The sequence below is a fragment of the Poecilia reticulata genome, linkage group LG14 (assembly GCF_000633615.1).
Source record: "Poecilia reticulata strain Guanapo linkage group LG14, Guppy_female_1.0+MT, whole genome shotgun sequence".
Lineage (NCBI taxonomy): Eukaryota > Metazoa > Chordata > Actinopteri > Cyprinodontiformes > Poeciliidae > Poecilia > Poecilia reticulata.
The window spans coordinates 14,955,498-14,976,440 of NC_024344.1; the positions used below are offsets into that span (position 1 = coordinate 14,955,498).

The 20,943-nt window shown below is 37.7% G+C and overlaps 1 protein-coding gene across 1 annotated transcript in view; it reads right to left on the reverse strand.

The window, feature by feature from the left end:
* poln (polymerase (DNA directed) nu) overlaps positions 1-20,943 on the reverse strand; it is a 55,462-nt gene that overhangs the window by 26,401 nt on the left and 8,118 nt on the right. The window contains exons 2-18 of the mRNA XM_008427978.1: positions 20,749-20,919; positions 20,381-20,459; positions 18,536-18,817; positions 17,802-18,460; positions 16,049-16,167; positions 13,634-14,407; positions 12,940-13,109; positions 12,702-12,814; positions 11,868-12,004; positions 10,760-10,828; positions 10,623-10,683; positions 10,356-10,420; positions 7,381-7,464; positions 7,125-7,220; positions 6,738-6,794; positions 6,475-6,531; positions 4,616-4,681 (exon numbers count right to left, since the gene is read on the reverse strand). Of these exons, the coding sequence (XP_008426200.1) occupies positions 4,616-4,681; positions 6,475-6,531; positions 6,738-6,794; positions 7,125-7,220; positions 7,381-7,464; positions 10,356-10,420; positions 10,623-10,683; positions 10,760-10,828; positions 11,868-12,004; positions 12,702-12,814; positions 12,940-13,109; positions 13,634-14,407; positions 16,049-16,167; positions 17,802-18,460; positions 18,536-18,817; positions 20,381-20,459; positions 20,749-20,881 (3,021 nt within the window). The 5' untranslated portion in view covers positions 20,882-20,919. The remainder of the gene's footprint in view (positions 1-4,615; positions 4,682-6,474; positions 6,532-6,737; positions 6,795-7,124; positions 7,221-7,380; positions 7,465-10,355; positions 10,421-10,622; positions 10,684-10,759; positions 10,829-11,867; positions 12,005-12,701; positions 12,815-12,939; positions 13,110-13,633; positions 14,408-16,048; positions 16,168-17,801; positions 18,461-18,535; positions 18,818-20,380; positions 20,460-20,748; positions 20,920-20,943) is intronic.

Sequence of the window (20,943 nt, forward strand, 5' to 3'; positions counted from 1 at the left end):
TTATCACTGCTAACGAACTGCCACGAAGTCTAAATCATGTTTTTACTTTTATGATGAATGTCTGTATTATTTTTGCAACAAATACATACATATATATATATATATATATATGTATTCGTTAGCATCGATAATTAATAACCAAACTAACTGTTAATAATGAATAATAATATTATTTATGAAAGGTTAGCTCTTCTGAAATACTGTTAATCTGTTTAGACACAATAAATTTCCAGTTGGTAAATTTTGCAAAAGTAAAAGCCAGATGTTTACTTTGTGGCACTTTGCTACCAGAAAACGTGCTAATCTCTTAGCAACTGATTAACAACAAATATTGTTATTGTTCAAAAAACATAAGATTTCTTCTGCTCTTTTGAAGACCAATTAACCTAATCAATTTTTTTCCCGAAGGTAGGAAAAACCGGAGCACCCGGAGAAAACCTATGCATTTAGTTTAAAGAGTGTGTCCATTTATAGAATGTCTCCAACAGTTGGTGAGCAAGAAACAAAGGTAAATTTAAAAGAGATCAATTGGCCTAATCACTTTTTTTCCCGAAGGCAGGAAAAACCAGAGCACCTGGAGAAAACCTATGCATTTAGTTAAAAAGTAAGGAGGTCCAGATTTCCCTCTCCTTAGCCACATGGTCCACTAGTACCCAGATCAGATGAGAAACATAGTCCCTCCATCGTGTCCTGGGTCTTCCCCTTGGCCTTCACACGGTGGGACGTGCCTGAAAACGCACCTCATGATATGTTCTTGTCTTTAATCTCAGATGAGGGATCTTGACCGTTCTCTTCTACTGTGGCACTCCCACCAGGTTGCCCGCTATTTTTTATCCACTCAAATCCGTTGAGTAAAAGATTCCTGACAGCCGGTCACTGCTCTTCCCTATGTAATGCTATGGCAGGCCCCAATGATAGGGGGCTTCCGTGCTTTGCAAGGCATTTCAATGCTCTCCTTTGCATTTCTATGGCAGGTCCCAATAATATAATATTTTGGTAATTTTAACTGGGCTCACAAAGGAAAGGTAAAGAACGTTATGTTTCTTGTACAGTGTCAATCTGTCACAGATTTCCACTCGTTTATCCTACAGCACCAATAACGCTCTAACATTCAGATATGAAACAGAGCAGCAAGTCAAAAACTGTTTCACTGTTTTAGTAAAACAAGAGGAGAGAGAATTGTGCAAATCTGTCAAAGAACGACAAAAAAAAACTAAACAAATGAAACAGTGGAATCCTACTTAAACGACTGGGGCCGAGAATGTTGTTGAGTTTGTGACAGAAAATTAGCAGGAGGAAGTTCAATCTAATTAGGTGTCATGTTTGTCTTCTTCGGATTCAAAGAATGAATAGCAGAAGGAAAAGGCAAAGATCTCCACAGAAAGTTATACAAATAATCATATAGTAGAAAAGACAGGCAATGTTTATGACTGCGAAAGAAACATACTGAACCACCAAAATAGCAGACAAAAGATTAACATGTTAAAGGAAATGAAAAAGAAGTGCATAGCACCAGCAGATATTGCCACCACTGCGGATCACACAGACTGGATGGCATTTTCCATTTTTTAGATCAAAACATGAGCTAGCTCTGCGCAGACCTACTTCTTTCTCTGTTCAGCACAACTGATTTCTCACAGTGCTGCTTTTATGTCTCCTGCTTTTACTGCAGACTGGGATTACCTCGACTATATTCATAACAGATCAAAGTCATATCCCGTTTCAACTCTCCTCATTTTCATATTAGCATCTGAACTACATCTGTGGGTGGGGACTGGCTGCACATCCTCTCTTTTTTAGTTTAACTCTTAAATTTACAGATTTTTTTTCTGTTTTAAAAATATAAACTAAAAACAATAAGCAGTTCTTCCTACTGCTTAGTGCTTTATTGAATTATACATACAAGGCTTTACGTTTACTCAAAGTTGTGGTAGTTCCACATAGTATTTGTAGTAATTTAAAAACTACTATTCTATTTGAACCTATTTTAATAATCAAATTAAGATTTAACAAGATCTTTTTAATCTTTCAAGAAAGAAAGATCAAATATTATATCCTAGCATCCAATAATTCTCTACAATTTTTCTTTTCACCTGCAAATGGTTTCTGTGTTGACAACACTTTGACTCAGGATTACGAAAAAGTGACTTTCAGCTGCTTCCATTCACACCGACAGTAAATGCCCTGCTTCATTCCCTATAAAGTAAGCCATTCTGTGACAGTTGCTGGGAGAAATGGAAATGAGCATCAGAGTAACAGTATTGGTTATAGCAGAAAAATTATATGTCCTTAAACATCACAAGAATTGTATATATATATATTTTTTTTACTTTTGTCATTAGTCAGTATAGCCATATTTACCAGTGTGGTGACAGACTGGGTTTGCCACAAACAGCTTTTAAATCCCTGGATAGGGTGCCATTGTTTTAGGTCTCCAAGTTACTGCCGTCATCGAACATTTTTCCTGCCTCCCACTTTCTTAGTGGGCAAATTGTCATAAATATTTGCTGTATAAACTCACTTTTAAGCTAACTACTTTACTATCATTACATTCTTTCTGAGTGTCCTCTTGTTTTAAGCACTGATGCTCCTTTCTAAACTGCCATTTTCTTTCTTTTGTTCTTTTTCTCATATTGCCACCCTTTTTACCTTGAATTGTATGCAACTACCAGGGGCTCCGAACTTAAAACAAAAACAAAAACTAGTAAAAAAAGAAAGAAGACATAGAGTCTTTAGTTAAATCTGGTCACAGATAATTTAGTTGCACAGCTGTTCTATTTTATTATAGAATCAATTAGAAATCAAATCCCAACCCTCACGCCCCATGATCAAACCGACTTACTCATATCAACACTGGTACACATAAATTACTGCATGCAAGCATTTAAGCAAACAACCTTAATGTGATAATCAATCAATTCCCATATTTGCGTTTGAGGAGATGAATCAGAGCGGTGTTACACCACAGCTCACCAGCAGCCACATCAATCTTTTACCAGCAGCACAATCAATTCACTCTACACCTCCTTTGCTCACGACTCGCAAAGGGAGATTGGACAAGTCCAATAGCTTCGCACAGAAATAGATGTGTATTTCATTCAGATGAGAGCTAAAATACAAAGTGAAGGAACTAATGGACCCTGACACACGGGGAATGTAGAAATGAGCTATCGATCGTCACATACCAGGCAGGAGTGGTTAGGCTTCATAGTGGAAGTAGAAAAGATGTAGGGCCTGTGTCTCTTGATATTCAGTACTGTGATAAAATATCAAGCGCCTACTTTTCTTAGTATTTTGTATCTCAGACGCTGGACTTTCCTTTTAAATATCTTTAAAGTAGTTTAGACTAACTCTTCTCTAGGCTGTTTGGAGATTTTTCAAAGTTCTACTTGAACTTTGACTTTTTTTGTTCTTTTTTCATTTCTTGCAACGCACTGTTTTCGGAGTATTTTGCTCTCATATTTGAAAGGCCGGTTTTAAAAGGAATACCAGCACCAATTTTTTTGGTGCTGGTATGAGGGGTATTCGTGCCGATCACTGAAAACTGTTTGAAACTGGCAAAAAATTGCAAAGATGTTTAAATAGGCTTGAAATTAATTTGTCTTTTATGGTAGCAGTGTAATTTAATAGCTAAATGAAAATAAAAAGTCATTATTTACTAATTAAAATTTTAAGGCACAGATGTTATGGTAAATAAAAATTCTTTTCCACAGTGAATAAATTCACTAAAAGATTTAAAGCAAGGACCTTGAAAAGTTCTGAGAGATTATGGTACTGCAACCAAAGACGAATATATTTTCAGGGTTTCTGCACATCTTTTCACAGATTACTAACATTTCTGGAGGGCTCTGCATGCAAATTTCTAAAATAATTTAGGAGGGTTGAGGGAGTAGGCAAGGTAAAGGAAAAGTCACCAACGCTGGAAATATTTTTCAAACTATTTAAAACTGTCACTTCTTTGAAGTATGTACAAGTCTATGTCTGCTCAAAGAATAATAATGAATTTTTCAACAGCACTGTTTCCCTGACTCCATAAAAAGCATTTTAATGCAACACTGTTAGTCTGAATTATTCCCTTTCTGAAACACGCACACACATTTATGATTTTAAAACTTTCTGTTCTAGTCTGAGTCATAGACACCGCTCACTGAAACCCTCAGCTTGTTATTGCTTATAAAAGCAAAAAAATGCATGCGTCTGTCAGAATATTTCGAACTGATTATTCAATTAAAAAACAAAAATAGATGTTCAGAAACAAAATCTGAAAAGTTATTAAAAGGAGACAACAAAATTACATTTCCAGCGTACAAAATGTTCCCTGCTTTATTTACATAATTGTTCAACACTAACAATTTTCTTCTTCAAATAAACTTCATATTATTTAAATTCACAAAGTTTTATTTCGCCCTCATATTATTTTAATTGCTACATATATTTAAACCTTTTAATATCTTAATATTAAGATATTTTCTTGTATATTCTGCAGGATCTTATAACTACAATGCAAGAACTGCTGGCTGAGGTTCAGCACCATGGAAAGCTCCACTCAGTCAGACAACAACAACACATGAAGACAGAGACGAATCCCAGGAGACGCCATGTTGGCTGTACTTACAGGGTGTTTGGCTGATATCCTCCCAGTCACAGCACTCGTCTGGTGCCACGTAGAGGAAATGTAGTTCTGATGTGTTCAAATGGACACAAACATACACAAAGTTAAGGTGATACTAATCAAATCAAACAGGAAGACATCTGATCCAGAACTGTTCCATGTAGCTTATTGCTTCCCAGTTGAAACTGAGAAGAACAGCTGAAGCCACCGTCAGTTTGTGGATTAGTGTGTTTTTGGCCATCGACCATGCCCAGTTTGAACAATTTGGAAATTGTAGATCCAGTTAGACAAAGGAGAACGTCGAGCATAATAATGATCAAGTCTGCCGTTAAACATTTAAGTACATAAATTGAAGAAAAGAAAAGATAATATTTGGACAAGATGCCATATCAAAACACATTATATATTTTGAGTAGTTTTGTTTGTTTCCACTTTCATTTCTATCTAATTCCAGTTTAGGTTTGCCACTGCATAAAGCCACACATGTAACGGAAGGGATTTGTATGCATCTCATTCTATGTTTTTTTTTTTCTGTCCTGGGATTGCTGCCTGCTCTGGCTAAAAGACCACCAAATGAATCACTTTCACCATCAGCCAAACAGACAGCCTTTGCAGGTTCGACAACAGATTTGACTAACAAAAGCTGTCGCTCCCATATGTGAGGTTTGACTGAGGCCCATGTGAAGAGACAGTCAGATGAAGAACTTTCCTGACAAATTAATACAACACTGGCAGGAAAAAGAGTGTGACAGCTTTGGGGAACTAGCTCAGACATGGTGTTTCATCCATCCATCCATTTTCTTACATGCTTTCCCGACCTCAATGGGGTCGGGAAAGTTTACCGAAGTGGAAGTCATTGTATTTGAGGGAACAAACCACTAATATACCAATCTTGAGCAACAACATAAACATGTTAAAACCTAAAAATTTCTCTTTAAATTCACGAAAAGCAACTTAAGTTTTCAAGGGTAGCTTTTTTTTACGCTTTACCTTTATGTTGGGGGAAAAGTAAAAATTTCTCCTAAAGATGCAGATTTTTCCATGTTTTGATATTTATCCATTTAGATTATTGCAAACCCGATGGGCCTCTGATTACAGGAACATGAGCATAAATATTCCACTTCATGTTTGTCACATGTTTATAGGACTTCATAGCTGATTTTTAAGGTTCTTCCAAACAACATGCTATTTCACGGGTCAGTTAAAACATGTTACGGTAACATAAACATTGAGGTGAAATAACAAATTGCGTTTCGAAGTCTCTAGGTCCAAACAGGAAAGCAGAGGTAGCTGCTCCTTCTCGGGTTGCTGCTTCTAAATTATGCAGGAATTTAGCAATCCATAAAAATGCTAGCCCTTAGTTTTAGACTCCAACAGAGCATTACATCGTAATTTTATCACTTTTTATTATGTCCTACAGAAGGAATTTACTACTGTGTTATGTTAGTTTTAATTGTATTTGTATTACCTTCACTGTTTTATTTTACTGTTCTTATGAGCTTTTTTTTTTTTTACTGTTCTTTGTTTCTATTGCATCTTGTTATGCAGGCCTTTAGGGAAACTTTGTTTATAAAGTGCTGTAGATAAAGCTGACATAGAGATAAATACTATGAGACAAGTCTACAGCATTAGAGTTACCACATCATTGTAATGATGGAGACCTAATCCTTTAAAAGTTAGGAAAGATTTTTCAAGTAATATTCAAATACAAGCATTAGAACTTCCAAAAAGTTAAAAAGACTTATTTCTTCTTTCTTTTTTTGCATAAAAGTGAGCGAATAACTTTGCAATTGTTTTTTTTAATAGCCATAAATGTTGTGACATTGAACAGTTTTGCCACATGAAACCAGCAGTTGCCTCACCTTGCTCTTCATGCACGACAAAATCCCATCAACAAACGTGGACTTGATCTTGTGAACCTGGAGGAAACAATGCAAGAACCTGTTAGGAACAACCAAAACAAAAATGCTCCACTGCTGCACAGTTTATGCATTCGCTGTGTTTAAGAAATGAGATAGGGTCAGGCGGATCCTCTTACAGAGTTTGGCTAGGTAAAATATCAATCCTACTAATACAAAATTTGAAAAGAATGGGCAAGACTGTAAACTTTATTAACATAGCCGACCTGTCGGTATTCCAGGATGATTTTTGGCAGAGGATGAAGGTCCTGGAGCTGTAGCAACTGCAACAAGAATATCATAATTATTGAACTTCAAAAGTAGTTTTTGTCATGAATCTGCATTACTCCTTGTATTTCTCGCTTTGTATCACTTTTTTTGTTCTAATTCTATGTATTGAAGTACTTTAACTATAGGAGATATTTTATAAATAACTTTATGCTGGAGTGATATATACTGTATATTTAGATGTTCGCTATCTTTGCTCTTTATGATTCATGTGCATGAAAATATGTATTCATATTGCAATAATAAATTAACGTAAGGTTTTATGAATTAGTAAAGACATGCAGTTTAAACTGACATGACTGTGTGTGTTTGTGTGTTTCCTGTACCGCTGCCTCTGATGTTGACTGTTGTTGTTTGTTGATAGTCTTGGGAAGCTTCTTGTTCTCACAGCGCTCCTGCAAGCGCAACTTCTCAAACAGTACCTTCAAACATTGCATATTGAAAGTAAAACACACATACAAGACACAGCTCACAGAAAAGTCGTTCAGATTTTAACTCTACCCTGTCCATGTTTTTTAGGAACTTACGCTAATGAATCAGTTTGCAAAGCTTTCTGCAAACAGAAGTCCAATTTTAACTTACTGTTCGTAGCTGAGCGCTGCTGGTCACCAAGAATATTTCCCCAGCTGCTTTGTGGGCCTCTTGCTCCAGCTGTTTCATTTTAGTCTGCCAGAAACATAAACATTTTTAGTGAAAAGAAAACACACACAAAAATGAATGGATAATTTTGTTTTAGCTGAAAAGTTTTGTTTCATCATTCCATGAATATAAAGCCATTTTAAAGATTTGTACATTTTTCTCTGATATAGGCTCACCTACAGAGCCACAATTTTAAGTTTTACAAGATGTAGGACATCCATTTCATTTGACCAGGAACTGAACCCTAAGGTAAAGTTTAGGAGAATATTTCACAGAAATATTCTCCAAAATATTTCTGTGAAATATTCAATGATTCAGTGAATATTTCAGTGAAATATTCACTGAATCTGAATATTTCAGATTCAGTGTTAAATCTGAAATATAGATTTCAGATTTAACACTGAAATCTATATAACTAAGTTGAGCCTGTTACAGCTACACACTTTAGCCAAGCAGAAAATGCATGTAGGATACAAAAAGAACTGTCAAATATCTTTACAAACAAAGCAACAATAAAGAAACTGAAATCTTCACAGAGAACTTAAGATGATGCATTGGCAACGCAGCAACTTTGTTGTAATAAAGTGCAAGTTAATAGAAATAAAAACAAACTGTATTGAGAAACAGATAAAGGTGATAAATGAATGAGGAAATAGAAGAAATCTAAGCAGAGAATAGAAAAATGAATGCAGTAATGTCAAATAATTCATACTTATTTAATATGAACTTTGACAGCTGGGTTTAAAGTTGTTTAAATATTATTCCTCAACAGATTGTGTGGCGGTTACAGACAGCAGCTTTTTGCTTAAGCTCTTCAAAGGCACAAAATAGACCAGAAAAAGTATAAAAAGCAAAAGGGATGACCACATAAGAAACAAGACAGTACAGAGAAAATAACAGATTTGTGAGTGTTAAAGGAAATGGGGCACTGTCAGGGAACATAATGTGTTGGGACCTATTTTTAATAAAAAAAGTGAGAGAAATCATCTGGAAAAAAAGCTGACAAAAAGTACAAGAATAAAAGACAATCTCCACACACATATCAAATGCCACTTGAAGCAATAAAACTGAAAAAGAGACGGGTAGGAAATGACAAGGAGGAAGAGTAGATAAGAGGATGGATGGTTCCATCTTTTAGAGAATTGGAAATGGTCTAAAATTCTAAACATTTTTATATTAAACTTTGTCTTTCCACATATTTTCAAACATGGAAAAAACCAAGAGTTAATACCAAACTTTTCCAGACTCTGTAAGAACCCTGGGGGTTGGCAAACAAAGGATGCAAACACGAAGAAATGCAGAGGCCGACAATGAAAGGGCAAAATGAGGCTAGCTGGCAAACATCCACCCAAACTCCAAAAACTGGACTTTTTCTCTCCGTCTCCCTCGTTGCCTGCAGCAGGTTCCAGACTGCCTCATCAATATTAGATGCTAGCCCTTTAGATAGTACAGGCTTGGAGGAGATATGTGTGCCAACTGTGAATCAGTGCTTTTCTTGTTCTGTCAAAATGCAGTTTTCCCCCTTTTGATCCTGATCAACTAGAAATTAAAAGGATCTCTACTGTGATCTGAACAGCTCAGTCAAAAAGCGAAGGACTCTTTCAGTGACACCTGTCTTGCTGAATTTTAGTGATGCTGTCTTGCAAAACAAAACACCAGTTGAGCATGTCTGCGAGACACGCCCTGACAGAACAGACTTGATGTTCAGACAGGTGAACCTGACAGCTCAGACAGAAAATCCAAAACGACAGTGTGGGGACACACCTGACTGCATTCACCATTACTGAATACTGCAAAGAGACAAGCGAACACTCAGCTGTGAACGTCAGTGTCTCCGCCAGTGTGTGTGTGTGTAATGTTCTTTCATGCAACACAGCCTCTTAAAAGAGAAAGAAAATCAGGACCATCGAGTCTATTTATAGTCCTAGTAGCCAAGATACCAAGACTGTCTCCACAACAACTCCCCTGCTGGTGCTTCCAACAGATGTGAGTGAGTTTAAGGGAATATGTTTGATTCTGCGCCTGAAAAAAAAAAAAAAAGACTGCAGGGATCTGAATCTGCAACAGTAATCAGTGTCTTTGTCAGACCGTGATAAATTGCATATAGTCTCCAGACTTCATTTTTATTTCTGAGGAAAAAAAACAATCCCAGAAGACGTTCACCTCCAACAGAAGAAGGAAACCCAAAAGTGTTTCGTCAGATTTTACATTTTTCCACTTTGCACGCCAGAGGTCTCACTGCTTAACCTTTCTTTGAAGCCTACTATCTCCCACACTGTGCTTCTGTAGCCAAAACTTCACCCAGAATGATGCAGCAAAAAAAAAAAACAAAAACACACATTTAAAGGCCAATAATCATCAAAGGTCATAAACTAAACAGAAAATCTTAAAAACATACATAACCCACAACCACAACTGTTCTTTAAAGCAGATTCATCATTTTGATGCTTCCTACAGACGTAGCATTCGGTGGCATAGTAAACTCAGGAAGAATCGCATCGTTGTCTCTCAAGAAGCGATTCTAGCTAGCTTGAGTCACACAACATGTCTTTATCACCTCTGACATGTAAATTTGTCAATAACAATATATTTAATGCCACTTGGACTGACAAATATTAATTTCGCCCTCACTTTCAAATTCAAAACCACTGTTCTAAAGAGTGTGTGGCAGGCTTTGACTTTTTAAACATCGTTAAACAAATTGATTTCAACTTATAAGCATTTTTTTCCAAAGTGTTGGAGCCAAATGGGTGACAGATTGTTTTCTAGTGTAAACATAGCTTAAAAAGGTATACTTTCTAAAATTGCTTCCACTGAGTGGAAAATATTTGTTTGTACTACACTGATCTGTTCCGGTGTTGTTGAAGGATACTGCTAAAATCTCCCGTGAAACATTTCAAAGATTGAATCCACCTTACCCCAAGCAGGTCTGAAGTTCTCTTAAGTGCTCCTTTGTCCACAGAGATGCAGTGGCTTTCCATGACTGAAACGCAACACACATCTTCTGACACTCAAGACTTGAAAATAAGTGTAATAATTAGACAATAAGGCTTTCTATTGGTAATAATAGTCTCATAATCTTATATAAAATCTTACTAATATAGGGATTAAAACAAAAAAAGTCATAAAAATGTATATTAAATCAAGATTCTGTTGCTTTTTCAGGAGCCAACAATAGTGTTTACCAGCAAGAACAGTGATCATTCTCAGCTCTATTTCTGAGTAGAGTTCCCACAAGCCATGGCTCTGAAAATTCAATCAGTCAGGCAGGTTAATAGTGTCATTTCACACGTAGTTAATTAAAGCCGTTTGTACAACCAACCTGTAGTTTAGAGCATAAGGCCAGATGAAGGTCAAAGAGCCAATAGAGACTTGAAATGATCTGAGAGGCCTAAACAAAAGAGAGCAGACAGGTGAACAGAGTAAGACGGCTGAGAAGAGAAACAGTATTACTCAACATTATGGTGTTTTTGTGAATGTACATCCGCAAAAACACCACGCAATGGTGTGGAAATTAAAAGAGCAACACCCACTTTAATTAACGCAACACTCATTTAAAACTATATCTCATTAACCAACAAAGATTAGACTGTTGCGCTTGTGTTGCTCTGAAGAGCAGAAGGGCAAAAGGGGAACACATTCTGCAATTTAAGTATACATAAAAACACTTTAAAAAGCACAACGTAAAGTTGCATACACTTTTTAGCTGACGTTTATGTGAGAACATTAAAAATAAAAACACAAAAAAAACAAATAAGTTTAGAAACAAAGGCAGAAAGAAGGGCCACATATAATTTTGTCTCTATCCGGTTTAAAATGGTTTTATCCTAGGTGTTTATTAGTTTGGTAAAGAGGCCATTATGTCTGAGGCCATTATGTCGCTACCTTAATTACTCTCTATTTCAATCAAGCTCTGGGATAATTAAACCTAAACTGAAAATGCATCAAAACATCCGTAAAACATACCAGCATCCCCTAAAAGTTTCATGAGGTTCTTTAAACTTCAGATTCTACACTCTGGGTTCAGTAAACTCAACAAACTTACTAAAACATTCATCTTTTGTGTTTGTTGTACCTCTATAAATGAAATCTCTGCCGTTCTAGGACCTCTGCAATGCTCTGATACATTTAAGTTTTTATGTTCGTCTTTTTCCCAGCCAGATGATCCATAATTAACTGCTAGAAATATATTTTTCAGATTATCTATAGTAACTTTGACCTTCAAATCCCTCATAGATCCGAAAAAAGTTAGATTTATCGTGATCCAAATGTTCCACTTTAAGACAAGTGCAGTACATTTTAGTGAGACGTACTGTCTCTGAATGGAAACATAGCATAAACAAGAAGCCTCTGACAGTTCCAGAAGTACAGTGCAGTAACTTTCAACCACTTGCTGTGCTCAGAAGCTAATTAAGTGACATTTGACTAACCTTGTCAGTACTCAGGGAGGGTGTTGCATGTGGCTTTTTGCAGTGTTTATTAAGCAGGTCTTTGAAGCAGGAGGAGGGATCAGAGGGATCCAGCAGCCACCCTGAAACCTGTGGATCTTGGATCTGACAACCTGCAACTGCAAACAGTGAAAATGAAAGCATGAATAAAAGAACATCACACGGAATAGGCCAATATAAAAAGAGACTGGAAGAATTAACTGAATAGACCTCGTCTAGAAAGGGTTGGCTAAGTGTTTGGAGAACTATGAGTGTTTCGTATTGTTTCGTATTACAGAAACAGCCTGAGTTTGTTCCATTCAAAGGAAGCAAAATGTATTATGCAGCCACAAATATGTGATTTCATTTAATTTACATTGGAAAAAAAACAATGTTACAAGTATGCTTGGACAAAAATACTTTAAGTAAAAAAACAAAAATCATTTAAATTAAAAAAAAAAACTGCCATAAAATAGGAAACTATCAAGAAAAGCAAAAGACAAATAAATAGACTCACCTCATCTGTCTGCTATAATGAAAGCAGCTGCTTGTATTTGTTTAAACTTTGACTCCAACTAGTCATCCTCCTATAGCTCAAATCTCTTGTGTAGGAGAACAAGATGTGCTCCTTATAAGGTACGCTCAGAAGTAAATATATGTCACTTAAAACCTGGGGTTCATTTTTTTCTGAAAATTCTTCCAAACATCATCATAAACTTCAACAAGCCTATACATGTGAAGATACACAACAATCCCCGAAGGCAGCTGAAGCTGAAAACGAATGCACAAGTTGTGGTATGAGAAGAGTGTGAAGATGCGTCATCTCAAGAGCTATACCTCGTTTCCAGCTTAGATCCTGATTGTATAGCAGCAAAACTGTACGAAGAAAATCCTTGGCTTTATAGCAAACCACCAGTTTAGACCTTGACAGCACACATAGTATCATATCTCTGTGGCACAGAATTATAAAGACACTTTTAGGGCTTCAGCATGTTTACGAAAGATGCAAAACTAATCGAGATTTACAGTGAAGCTCTTTGTCGTACAAAGGTTTCTCTCATTCAGACAGACAGACCTGGTAAAAGGCTGCTGAGTGTGCTGAAGTTGCTGTTGTGCCCACGGAGGGTTGTGCTCTAGTTTTAAGTAGACCAGGCTGTCATTCGGCTCCAGTGACCAACAAGGCGTGGTGCAGCAAAGATCATTCTTCATCAGCACAAGGAGGCCACACACTGCTGGAGCGAGCTTCTATGTCAGGAATCAGAAGAGAACATGTTAAACAGAACAGCAGGCATGTGTCAAAAAAGGCTTTAAAACAAATTATTGTACTGGTAAGACCAGACGATTAACTTTTAAAAACAAGTAGTAAACACTAAAATTTGCTATTTGAGGTATTTTAAAGCAGTATTTCTGGCAGATTTACATTTTTATCTGCTAGATGGTTGACTGATGAAGAAAACAACCGCTCTGGGGATTTTACTGAGTTTCTATTTGGAAAAATTAACAGAACAGTTTCCTCTCCCTGAAGTTGGAATTTAAAGGTAGAAATACAATTTGACTGCATTTTTATTTATAAATTTAACACGTAACTGTGGTGATTAAAGTTACAAAATGCAGAGAAATGCATTGTATTAACAGCAGTTACCCTGACTGCTTTAATACATTGACTCATGTTGAATTTACCCAAATGGAGCAAAGAACTGTAACGCTAATGTTCAGGACCAGTGACCTATCTTGCAATCTCAGTGTACAGGCCACTAGAGTCCACTCACCTGTTCATGGTCTAACTGGGTTGCTCCATCCTGAAACATCATGGTGAGCACCACCGCCTCAGCCTGCCCAGCCTGCTGCAGCATCTCCACTCTCTCCTCTGGGTTCAGCCTCCCAGAATCCTTTATTCTGCCATCAGATGTCAGGCTTGTAGGTTGTAAGCCAGCTCTGGAGTGAGCTTGTAGCTCACTAGTCGTAACCACGTCATGAAAACCTTTTAGACCATTGATGGCTGGATCAATCCTCAATTTGGCCAACCTGTGTTTGCATCGTTTGGCAAAGAGCTTCTGTTTGGGCCCAAACATTCCCATTTCGTTGGAGGACTTTTCCAGTTTGCTCTGACTAATGAGCCGAGTTTGCTCCAGAACATGTGATTGTGTAGGGATTTTAAACCTAACATCTGTCTTCGGAGTGATTTTAACCTGCTGTTCTTCTGATGACGTTGGGCATCCAGAAATAGATGGTTGAAGTCTGATTTTTTTCACCTCGCTGACGCCTCCTTCCACCGCTGTCCGTGATGAGGAATGAGGCGGTTGCCACTTTGGAGGGCGACTTTTTTTGTGGCTCTTGAGGGGTAGATTTACACATTGATCCTGGAAAACATCACATTTTCTTTTTTGGGGAAAGGATGGAGGATGATGTGAGTGAATCCCAGAAGTCTGTTGTTTTGTGTATAGTTCTTTGTCAAGTGATGTTGTATTTGTGATCAAGTCCTGGGGCAAGGAGGAGTTTTGTGACCTTTCTGGGATCAGGACCACATCTGATTTTCTCTTGGTCTTCACCAAAGATGAGCAGAAAACAGTAAAAAAAAAAAAAAAAAAAGCAAAGCACAAAAAACAAAAAATAAAATCAGTGTTTATGAAGATCTTTTAAGATGTTGTACAAAGAATACCCACAAAGAATGACACGAATACAGACATTTTATAGATGCACATATAGTACTTTGCAAAAATATGAAAACCATTGGAACGTGTTCATATTTTATTAAGTCCACAAATGTTAATATCTTTGATGCACAAAAACAGCCCATTGTAGTAAATTGTAGTAGTCAGGGTACTACAATTTACAATTTACTTACTGAGTAAATTCTTCATGCCTTTCAATTATTTTTAACAAGTAATCACGAAAAAAAATGCATATTTGCATTCATCATGAAATAGATAAAATGCAGTGTCATTGCCTTCAGATGTTACCTAACTAAGGAAGGGTAAAAAATGAATGTGGGACTCAGCCCTCAGCTCTGCTTCCCAGACTGGAAGTCAGACAGCGGAGATGTTGTTCGTCTGAGAAGTCTGCCTGAAGCTGGGACAGGGTCACGGGGTCACCTTCATACACCAAACCCCATCTGTTCCCACATTTTTTTTTTTTCAGGAAAGGTTTGCTTTTCCTATTTTGTTACTTAAATTACATGATTCAATATTGTGATTGTTGCACTAGTAAGGTGTTAATTACACAAGCTTCCTGATAATAAATTACAATTCATTACTCATATAAAGTCTCTAAAATTCTCCAAGAGACGTAAAAGAGATGTGATAACTTTCGGAGAATATAATGAGCAAGTGGATGAAGGTGCAAAATTCTGTACGGTTGTCAGCAAAGTGTTCGGTGGACAGGCATTCCTGTGAATCAGCTCCCTGAGGAGAATCTTCCTGATTTCCTTGTAAACACAGCCCGTTTTCCTGCTGACAAAGTCATGAACCTCCCCCGGGTGCTGTGCTACAGGATATAGATAGAAAACCAAGGCAGGCCATGGCCCGTAGCCGAGCGCCAGGCAAACGAAGCTGTGAGAGAGTGAATGAGAAGAGAGGGAGAGAACATCCCCTGCTGATTGTAGCAATACAGTATCGCCTTGCACCTCTTTCTGTAATCTCCTTCCTCCCTCCATCTTTTCCACGCAATCCCACATCTTCGATCCACCGATTTATCTGTAGAGCCATATAAGCCCCACCCTTTTGTTCACTTTGTAGACCTTATCACAAAGGACAACAGCACCCAATGACGTCGGGACAGCTTTTCAAGAACTTTTGGTGAACTTTTATAGCTTAGCAAAGAGCCTTCAGTTGTCTGTGTGCTGAAACACTTCCTCTACTTCCCAATTTCATGCTAGACAGATTAATTTGTCAGTGTGTGAAGACACAGAGACCTAATCCCCTGCTGAAAGCAGCGATTAAAATTTAAGGACTTCTTGGATGCCTGCAATAACAGTAACAAGTGTCCCCAGAACAGGGATTAAGAGGCAGAGGTAGTGGTTGAGTAAGTCTCTACAAAAAAAGTGAGAAAGTCCCAAATAAACTGCTTTTCGTGTTATTTTCCGGAACTAAAAGTTTTCATTAGAAATTTCAGCACCTGATTTAAAAAACCATCTTCATCTCATTTTGCATCGTCTCAGATTTCTGTTTTGTTCCACTAAGACTCACCTGCAGATCGCCATGATGTTGCTGGTTGTCGGGACGATCGAGAGGTCTGAACTCTGACCCGAGCGGCTCGAACTTCAGGGAGAGCGTTGGTACAAGACATCGCTCACCATCCGAGCCCTCTGGAAGAAGGCGAGTGACAGCGTTTTTAAAAAATCAGATCACCGCTTTTCTTGCACATCGTGAATCAGTAAATCTATTCTGTTGTGCAAGCATATTTTTTAGAAAGCATGTACGAAGCCATAAAGACAGCCGAATGCATCAGCACAATGCAACAGAGGGGGCTCTGCCAGGATTATACAGTATCAACGTGCTTGCTGCTGACGGGGAATCTGTACATGAGTTTATGTGTGTCTGTTGATTCAGCACTGTCTGTGCATCTTAGACTCAAGCTCCTTCATGCAGCTGAAAACTGAGTGAGCACAACATTATGTCAAAGATGTTTCCCCAGCACTGACACGCCATCGCTGCCACTCAGCAGAATGGAAGATGGCGGAGTTGCACTGATGTTTGAGTTCAAATGCTTTTGTATTTCCCTGCAACAACTCCCTCAAGTTTTATTGTTATTATTACTGAAGCTGGTTAGCACTGTTGCCTTAAAGTAAGATGATACTGGTCCCAGCTTTGTCTCTTCTCGTTTCCTCCCACAGTCCAAAAAACACAATTATTGGCTTGATTGGTTGCTCTACAATACAGGATGAATAAGAAAAATTGATAAAGCACTCCTTAGTGTGCCATCTACTTCCTTCTTGTTTAGTCTGAAACGTAGAGCAAAATAAACAACATGCATCTTAATGTTCAATCAATTTTTAGTTCATTTCTATTTGCTTCTGCTTGTAAAACAAATAAGTTGAAAAAAAGCACTTCCTTTGAATTGTTTTTGTTTAAAAGCTTTGTGTAAAGAGAATTTGAACAAATTTAAAGTATGTTTAAATTCTCTTTTTTTTTGGCAACAAAGTAAAAACTTTTACTTTTCCCAGGGCTCCAGCACATTTTCCTTGTTACAATTTTGTACTTTGCAGGATTCATATTTCCAGAATCCTCAGTTCAATTTTAGCAACAAAAACAAGAAAATAAATACATGAAAACTTCACTTTGAATTCATGACACAATTTTTAAAAAGGTCAGTCTTTAAACACGGAAGAAGGAAAAAACAACAGATAGATTGATTGGATGGACAAACTTTTGAACAATGGTTTTGTTGATCCAGTCTAAGAAATTTTTTTTTCCATTTTCTGTTTTCCATACTTCTCAAAACCTAGACAACACAAAACAGAATTCAATACTTTTCCAGACTACACAAACTATATTCTACATTATTCACAGTTCAATGTAGCCATATTTTCTATGAATTTCCCTACTGTGGGATATGAAAAAATACTTTTTATTCTATCAACTTGGAGCTCAAAATTGTATTTTTAAGATTCTGTTCCCTCCCAAAAAGTAGGATCAAAACTTTATACTATATAAATATTTAATTCTTACGGTGACTAATTGAACCAAACATATTCTCAGTTAAATTGTTATGGTAATGTACTATATTTTTAATCTGTGGATGAAAGCATGCATTTACAGAAGGACTGTAGCACCCTCTGGTGGCGACCAGCGTATGTAAAATTATTTAATAAATGGATGATGATTTGTCTATTTAAGACAACGCTACTAAGCATGATGTTATAGAAATGTAAATACATAGAGGAAACTGAAAACAGAAAATTAGACAATAAATGACAAATAAGAACGCAAGAAAACTCACCTGCAGATTTAGGCAAAACTCTGACTTCCTCTAAGTTCTGCACATTTGTGTTTATTCTGTGTGAATCTGTGTCTTTAGTAGCAAAGCAGTTTAGCAGTTTGTGTTCGATGTTTCCCTCATAGTCTGTTTCTGTCCTGCTTTCCACCGTCACGGCTACCAGGCCGGACCGTTCCAGGTGGTGAGCACTGTTGTCCTCCAGGATAAATGTAGTGGCTTCAGACTGAACTAGTGGTCCCTCTGAGAGTCTCCTCTCTGCTGTATCAGCCACCGTCTGGCCCACGTCTTTTGTTACAAAGTCAATGGGAGGCAAGTGGCCCCTTTTCGTTTCATTTGTGTTCAGCTCTGATTGCTGATGTTTATCTACACCACCAGCAGCCTCTTCTGAGAGGTTAGACACACTCTCTATCCACTTTACTCTCCTGCCTGAAAGTTCAAGGCTCTCTGCCTCATTGGCACCAACATCCCAGATAGCTTCGTCTTCATTATGTGCACTTGATGAGTTCACGGTCTCTTTACGTTTGTCAGAGAAGGGTAATGGCGTGTGACAAGCTGCAGAATGAGAATCAGGCTGCTCTGTTGTCGAGGGAAACGTTTCATCGGGGCCTTCAACGGCTTTGAATTGACTGAGCATGAAAGCTGGCTTTAATATACCTGCAGATCTTTGGGAGAAAAACAACAATTAGCATGGAGATTTGAGCGTTGCAACTGTATGGTTCTCTTTCTCTGCTTCTTACCTGTTGCAAGGGGAAGTTTGTTGATCAGACAGACAGTTTGGCAGTTGGAGAGAAAAGGAAAATGTGTCGTGTTGGTAGAAGGATGATTCTGTCTCCTGAAAGGATGACACCACCTGTCTGGGCAAGTGAGCAGTGGGGTCTGGGCACGATCTGTGGGAGTCTGTCTGGAAACGCTGGTGATAGGGGAACGCCTGAGGAGTTTTCTTCTGGAGAGAGGCCGGAACATTGGCAGGAGTCTGACGACTCTGTGTCTCGTTGGTAGAGTTATGGTCACAGATGGGCCTGGATCGCAGCAACACAGAATAATATTTGTAGGTCTTCTAACATTGTGCAATATCACAATACTACACAGCAATACAACTTATTTATGAACCCTAGTTATGACATAGGAAGGCCGGTAAAAAGTGCTGAGCTTTTCCAACAACAATCTTCAATATATTTTATTCAGATTTGAGGTGTTAGATTAATGCAAAGAAGTACATCTTTTGTGAAGCTTAAAGAAAATTATGTGTGATTTTTATCAGCCATTTGATTCAGGTGTGTTATGAGAAGAAACGCATCTAAAAGTAACAGGATTGTAGCTCTTGAGGATTGCAGTAGGGCATCTCTAAGAGGAACCTCATTCTGTCAGATAGGATCCACATCTTATAACCATAGGGAACATAGACCAATAAATCGAAAGCTGTGCTTTTTGACAAACAAGTAAATGGATTACTGTAGTCTGTCTTCTGCTCCATCCTGCTATCACGTCGATGCTTCTAGATAAAATCCAGAGCAACTTTATTCTTTAATTAGACACCAGAATCCAACTCCTTTTTATTTTAATATCAGTATAAATGCAGGTGTTCTGAGAAGGCCTCAGGGTGTTATATCTCATAGTGCTCTGTTCAATACATCATCTGAAAATGGAAAGAGAGACACAGCTGCAAACGTACCAGGACCTGGCCCCAACAATGATTTATATCAGATCAGGACAAAATTGATACTGGCCTTCATATAAAATGCTGTGTTTGAAAATACAGCACACCAGCTCCACATGATGAAGCTTGATGATGTGGGAATGTTTTTCTTCTTAGTAGAAAAACCTGAGACTACCAAAAAGGTTTTTCTTTCAAACAAGAAAATGATCCTAGATATACAGCCAGAGCTACAATGCAAAGGTTTAAATCAAAGCATGTTAAAGTGTGAAAATGGAAAAGTCCAGACTTAAACCCAGCTCAGATTATATGACAAGTCTTGAAATTTGTTGTATAGACACAAATGCTCTCTGTCCTCTCTAGTGGTGATTGTGCTATGTTACAAAGAAGAATCGGTGTAATTGATGGACCAAGATGTGCAAACCTAGTAAAGACATACAACAATAACATGCAGCTATTTGTTGCAAAAGATAAATCTACCAGAATTGAGAAAAGAGGCTACAAATGTTCACCACACTACTTCTTTTTACTCACAAAACATTTTGGAAATATTTTCTTTCCTTCCACTTCACAGGAAGACACTACTTTATATTGTTCAATAAAATAAAATCTAGGTTGGTGACGCAGCAAAAAAAAGAAAGAAAAAACTACCCGTGACTTTGCAATATTTGAGCTCTATATTGACATTGGACATGGTATAAAAAGAGTTGATAGCAGTTATCGCTGAACTTTGGTCTAGCTAGGTATTTTATGGTCGATGAGTAATCAAATGGCCTCCAGTAGTTTATGTTTCTCATATGCAGCTAGGTTCTGCTCTGCGGAGTCATGGCTGATTACCCAAAGGCCATCTTTTTAGAGAGGTGCAGACTAATAAAATATATTTATTTATGTTTATAATAGTCAAAAGACACAATTTCATCTGACTTACCAACAGGAGAAAGTCTCTTTACTTTCCGACTGACTGCAGCTGCTTTGACACTCCACATGGGTGTAATTACACCTTTCCACTAACATAAAAACACAGAGTAAGCAAATCCAAATACATAACAGTTTATAACTTGTATGTAGGTCAGAATGAGCAAAAGCATTTCTGTACCGATTATTCAGTTGCCTTGTTTCATCACAAACATCTACAAAATGTACAAGTGGGATGACTTGTCAAATAATGATAGTGCTTCAAGTACTAGTAATCATATGTGGGCTAAAACATCAAACAAAAAGTTACGGCAGGGACTCGAAATGGATAGAAAATGTTATTTGCACACCAACTTAATGCTCATTTCTACTCTGACTGACTTTGCCTGCGACTGCTGGAGGAATGGAGACTGCGCCTGCGCTGATCCTGATTCTCGGCCCGTAGAGCTGCCAGGATCTTCAGGGCCGCCTGGGAGAGTGGACCAGCGTACAACCTGCCGCTCGACTGCTCCATCTCCTCCCTAATATTGCGTCTGCTTCCTGTGGCTGTAGCTTTTACAGGGCAAAAAGGACAAG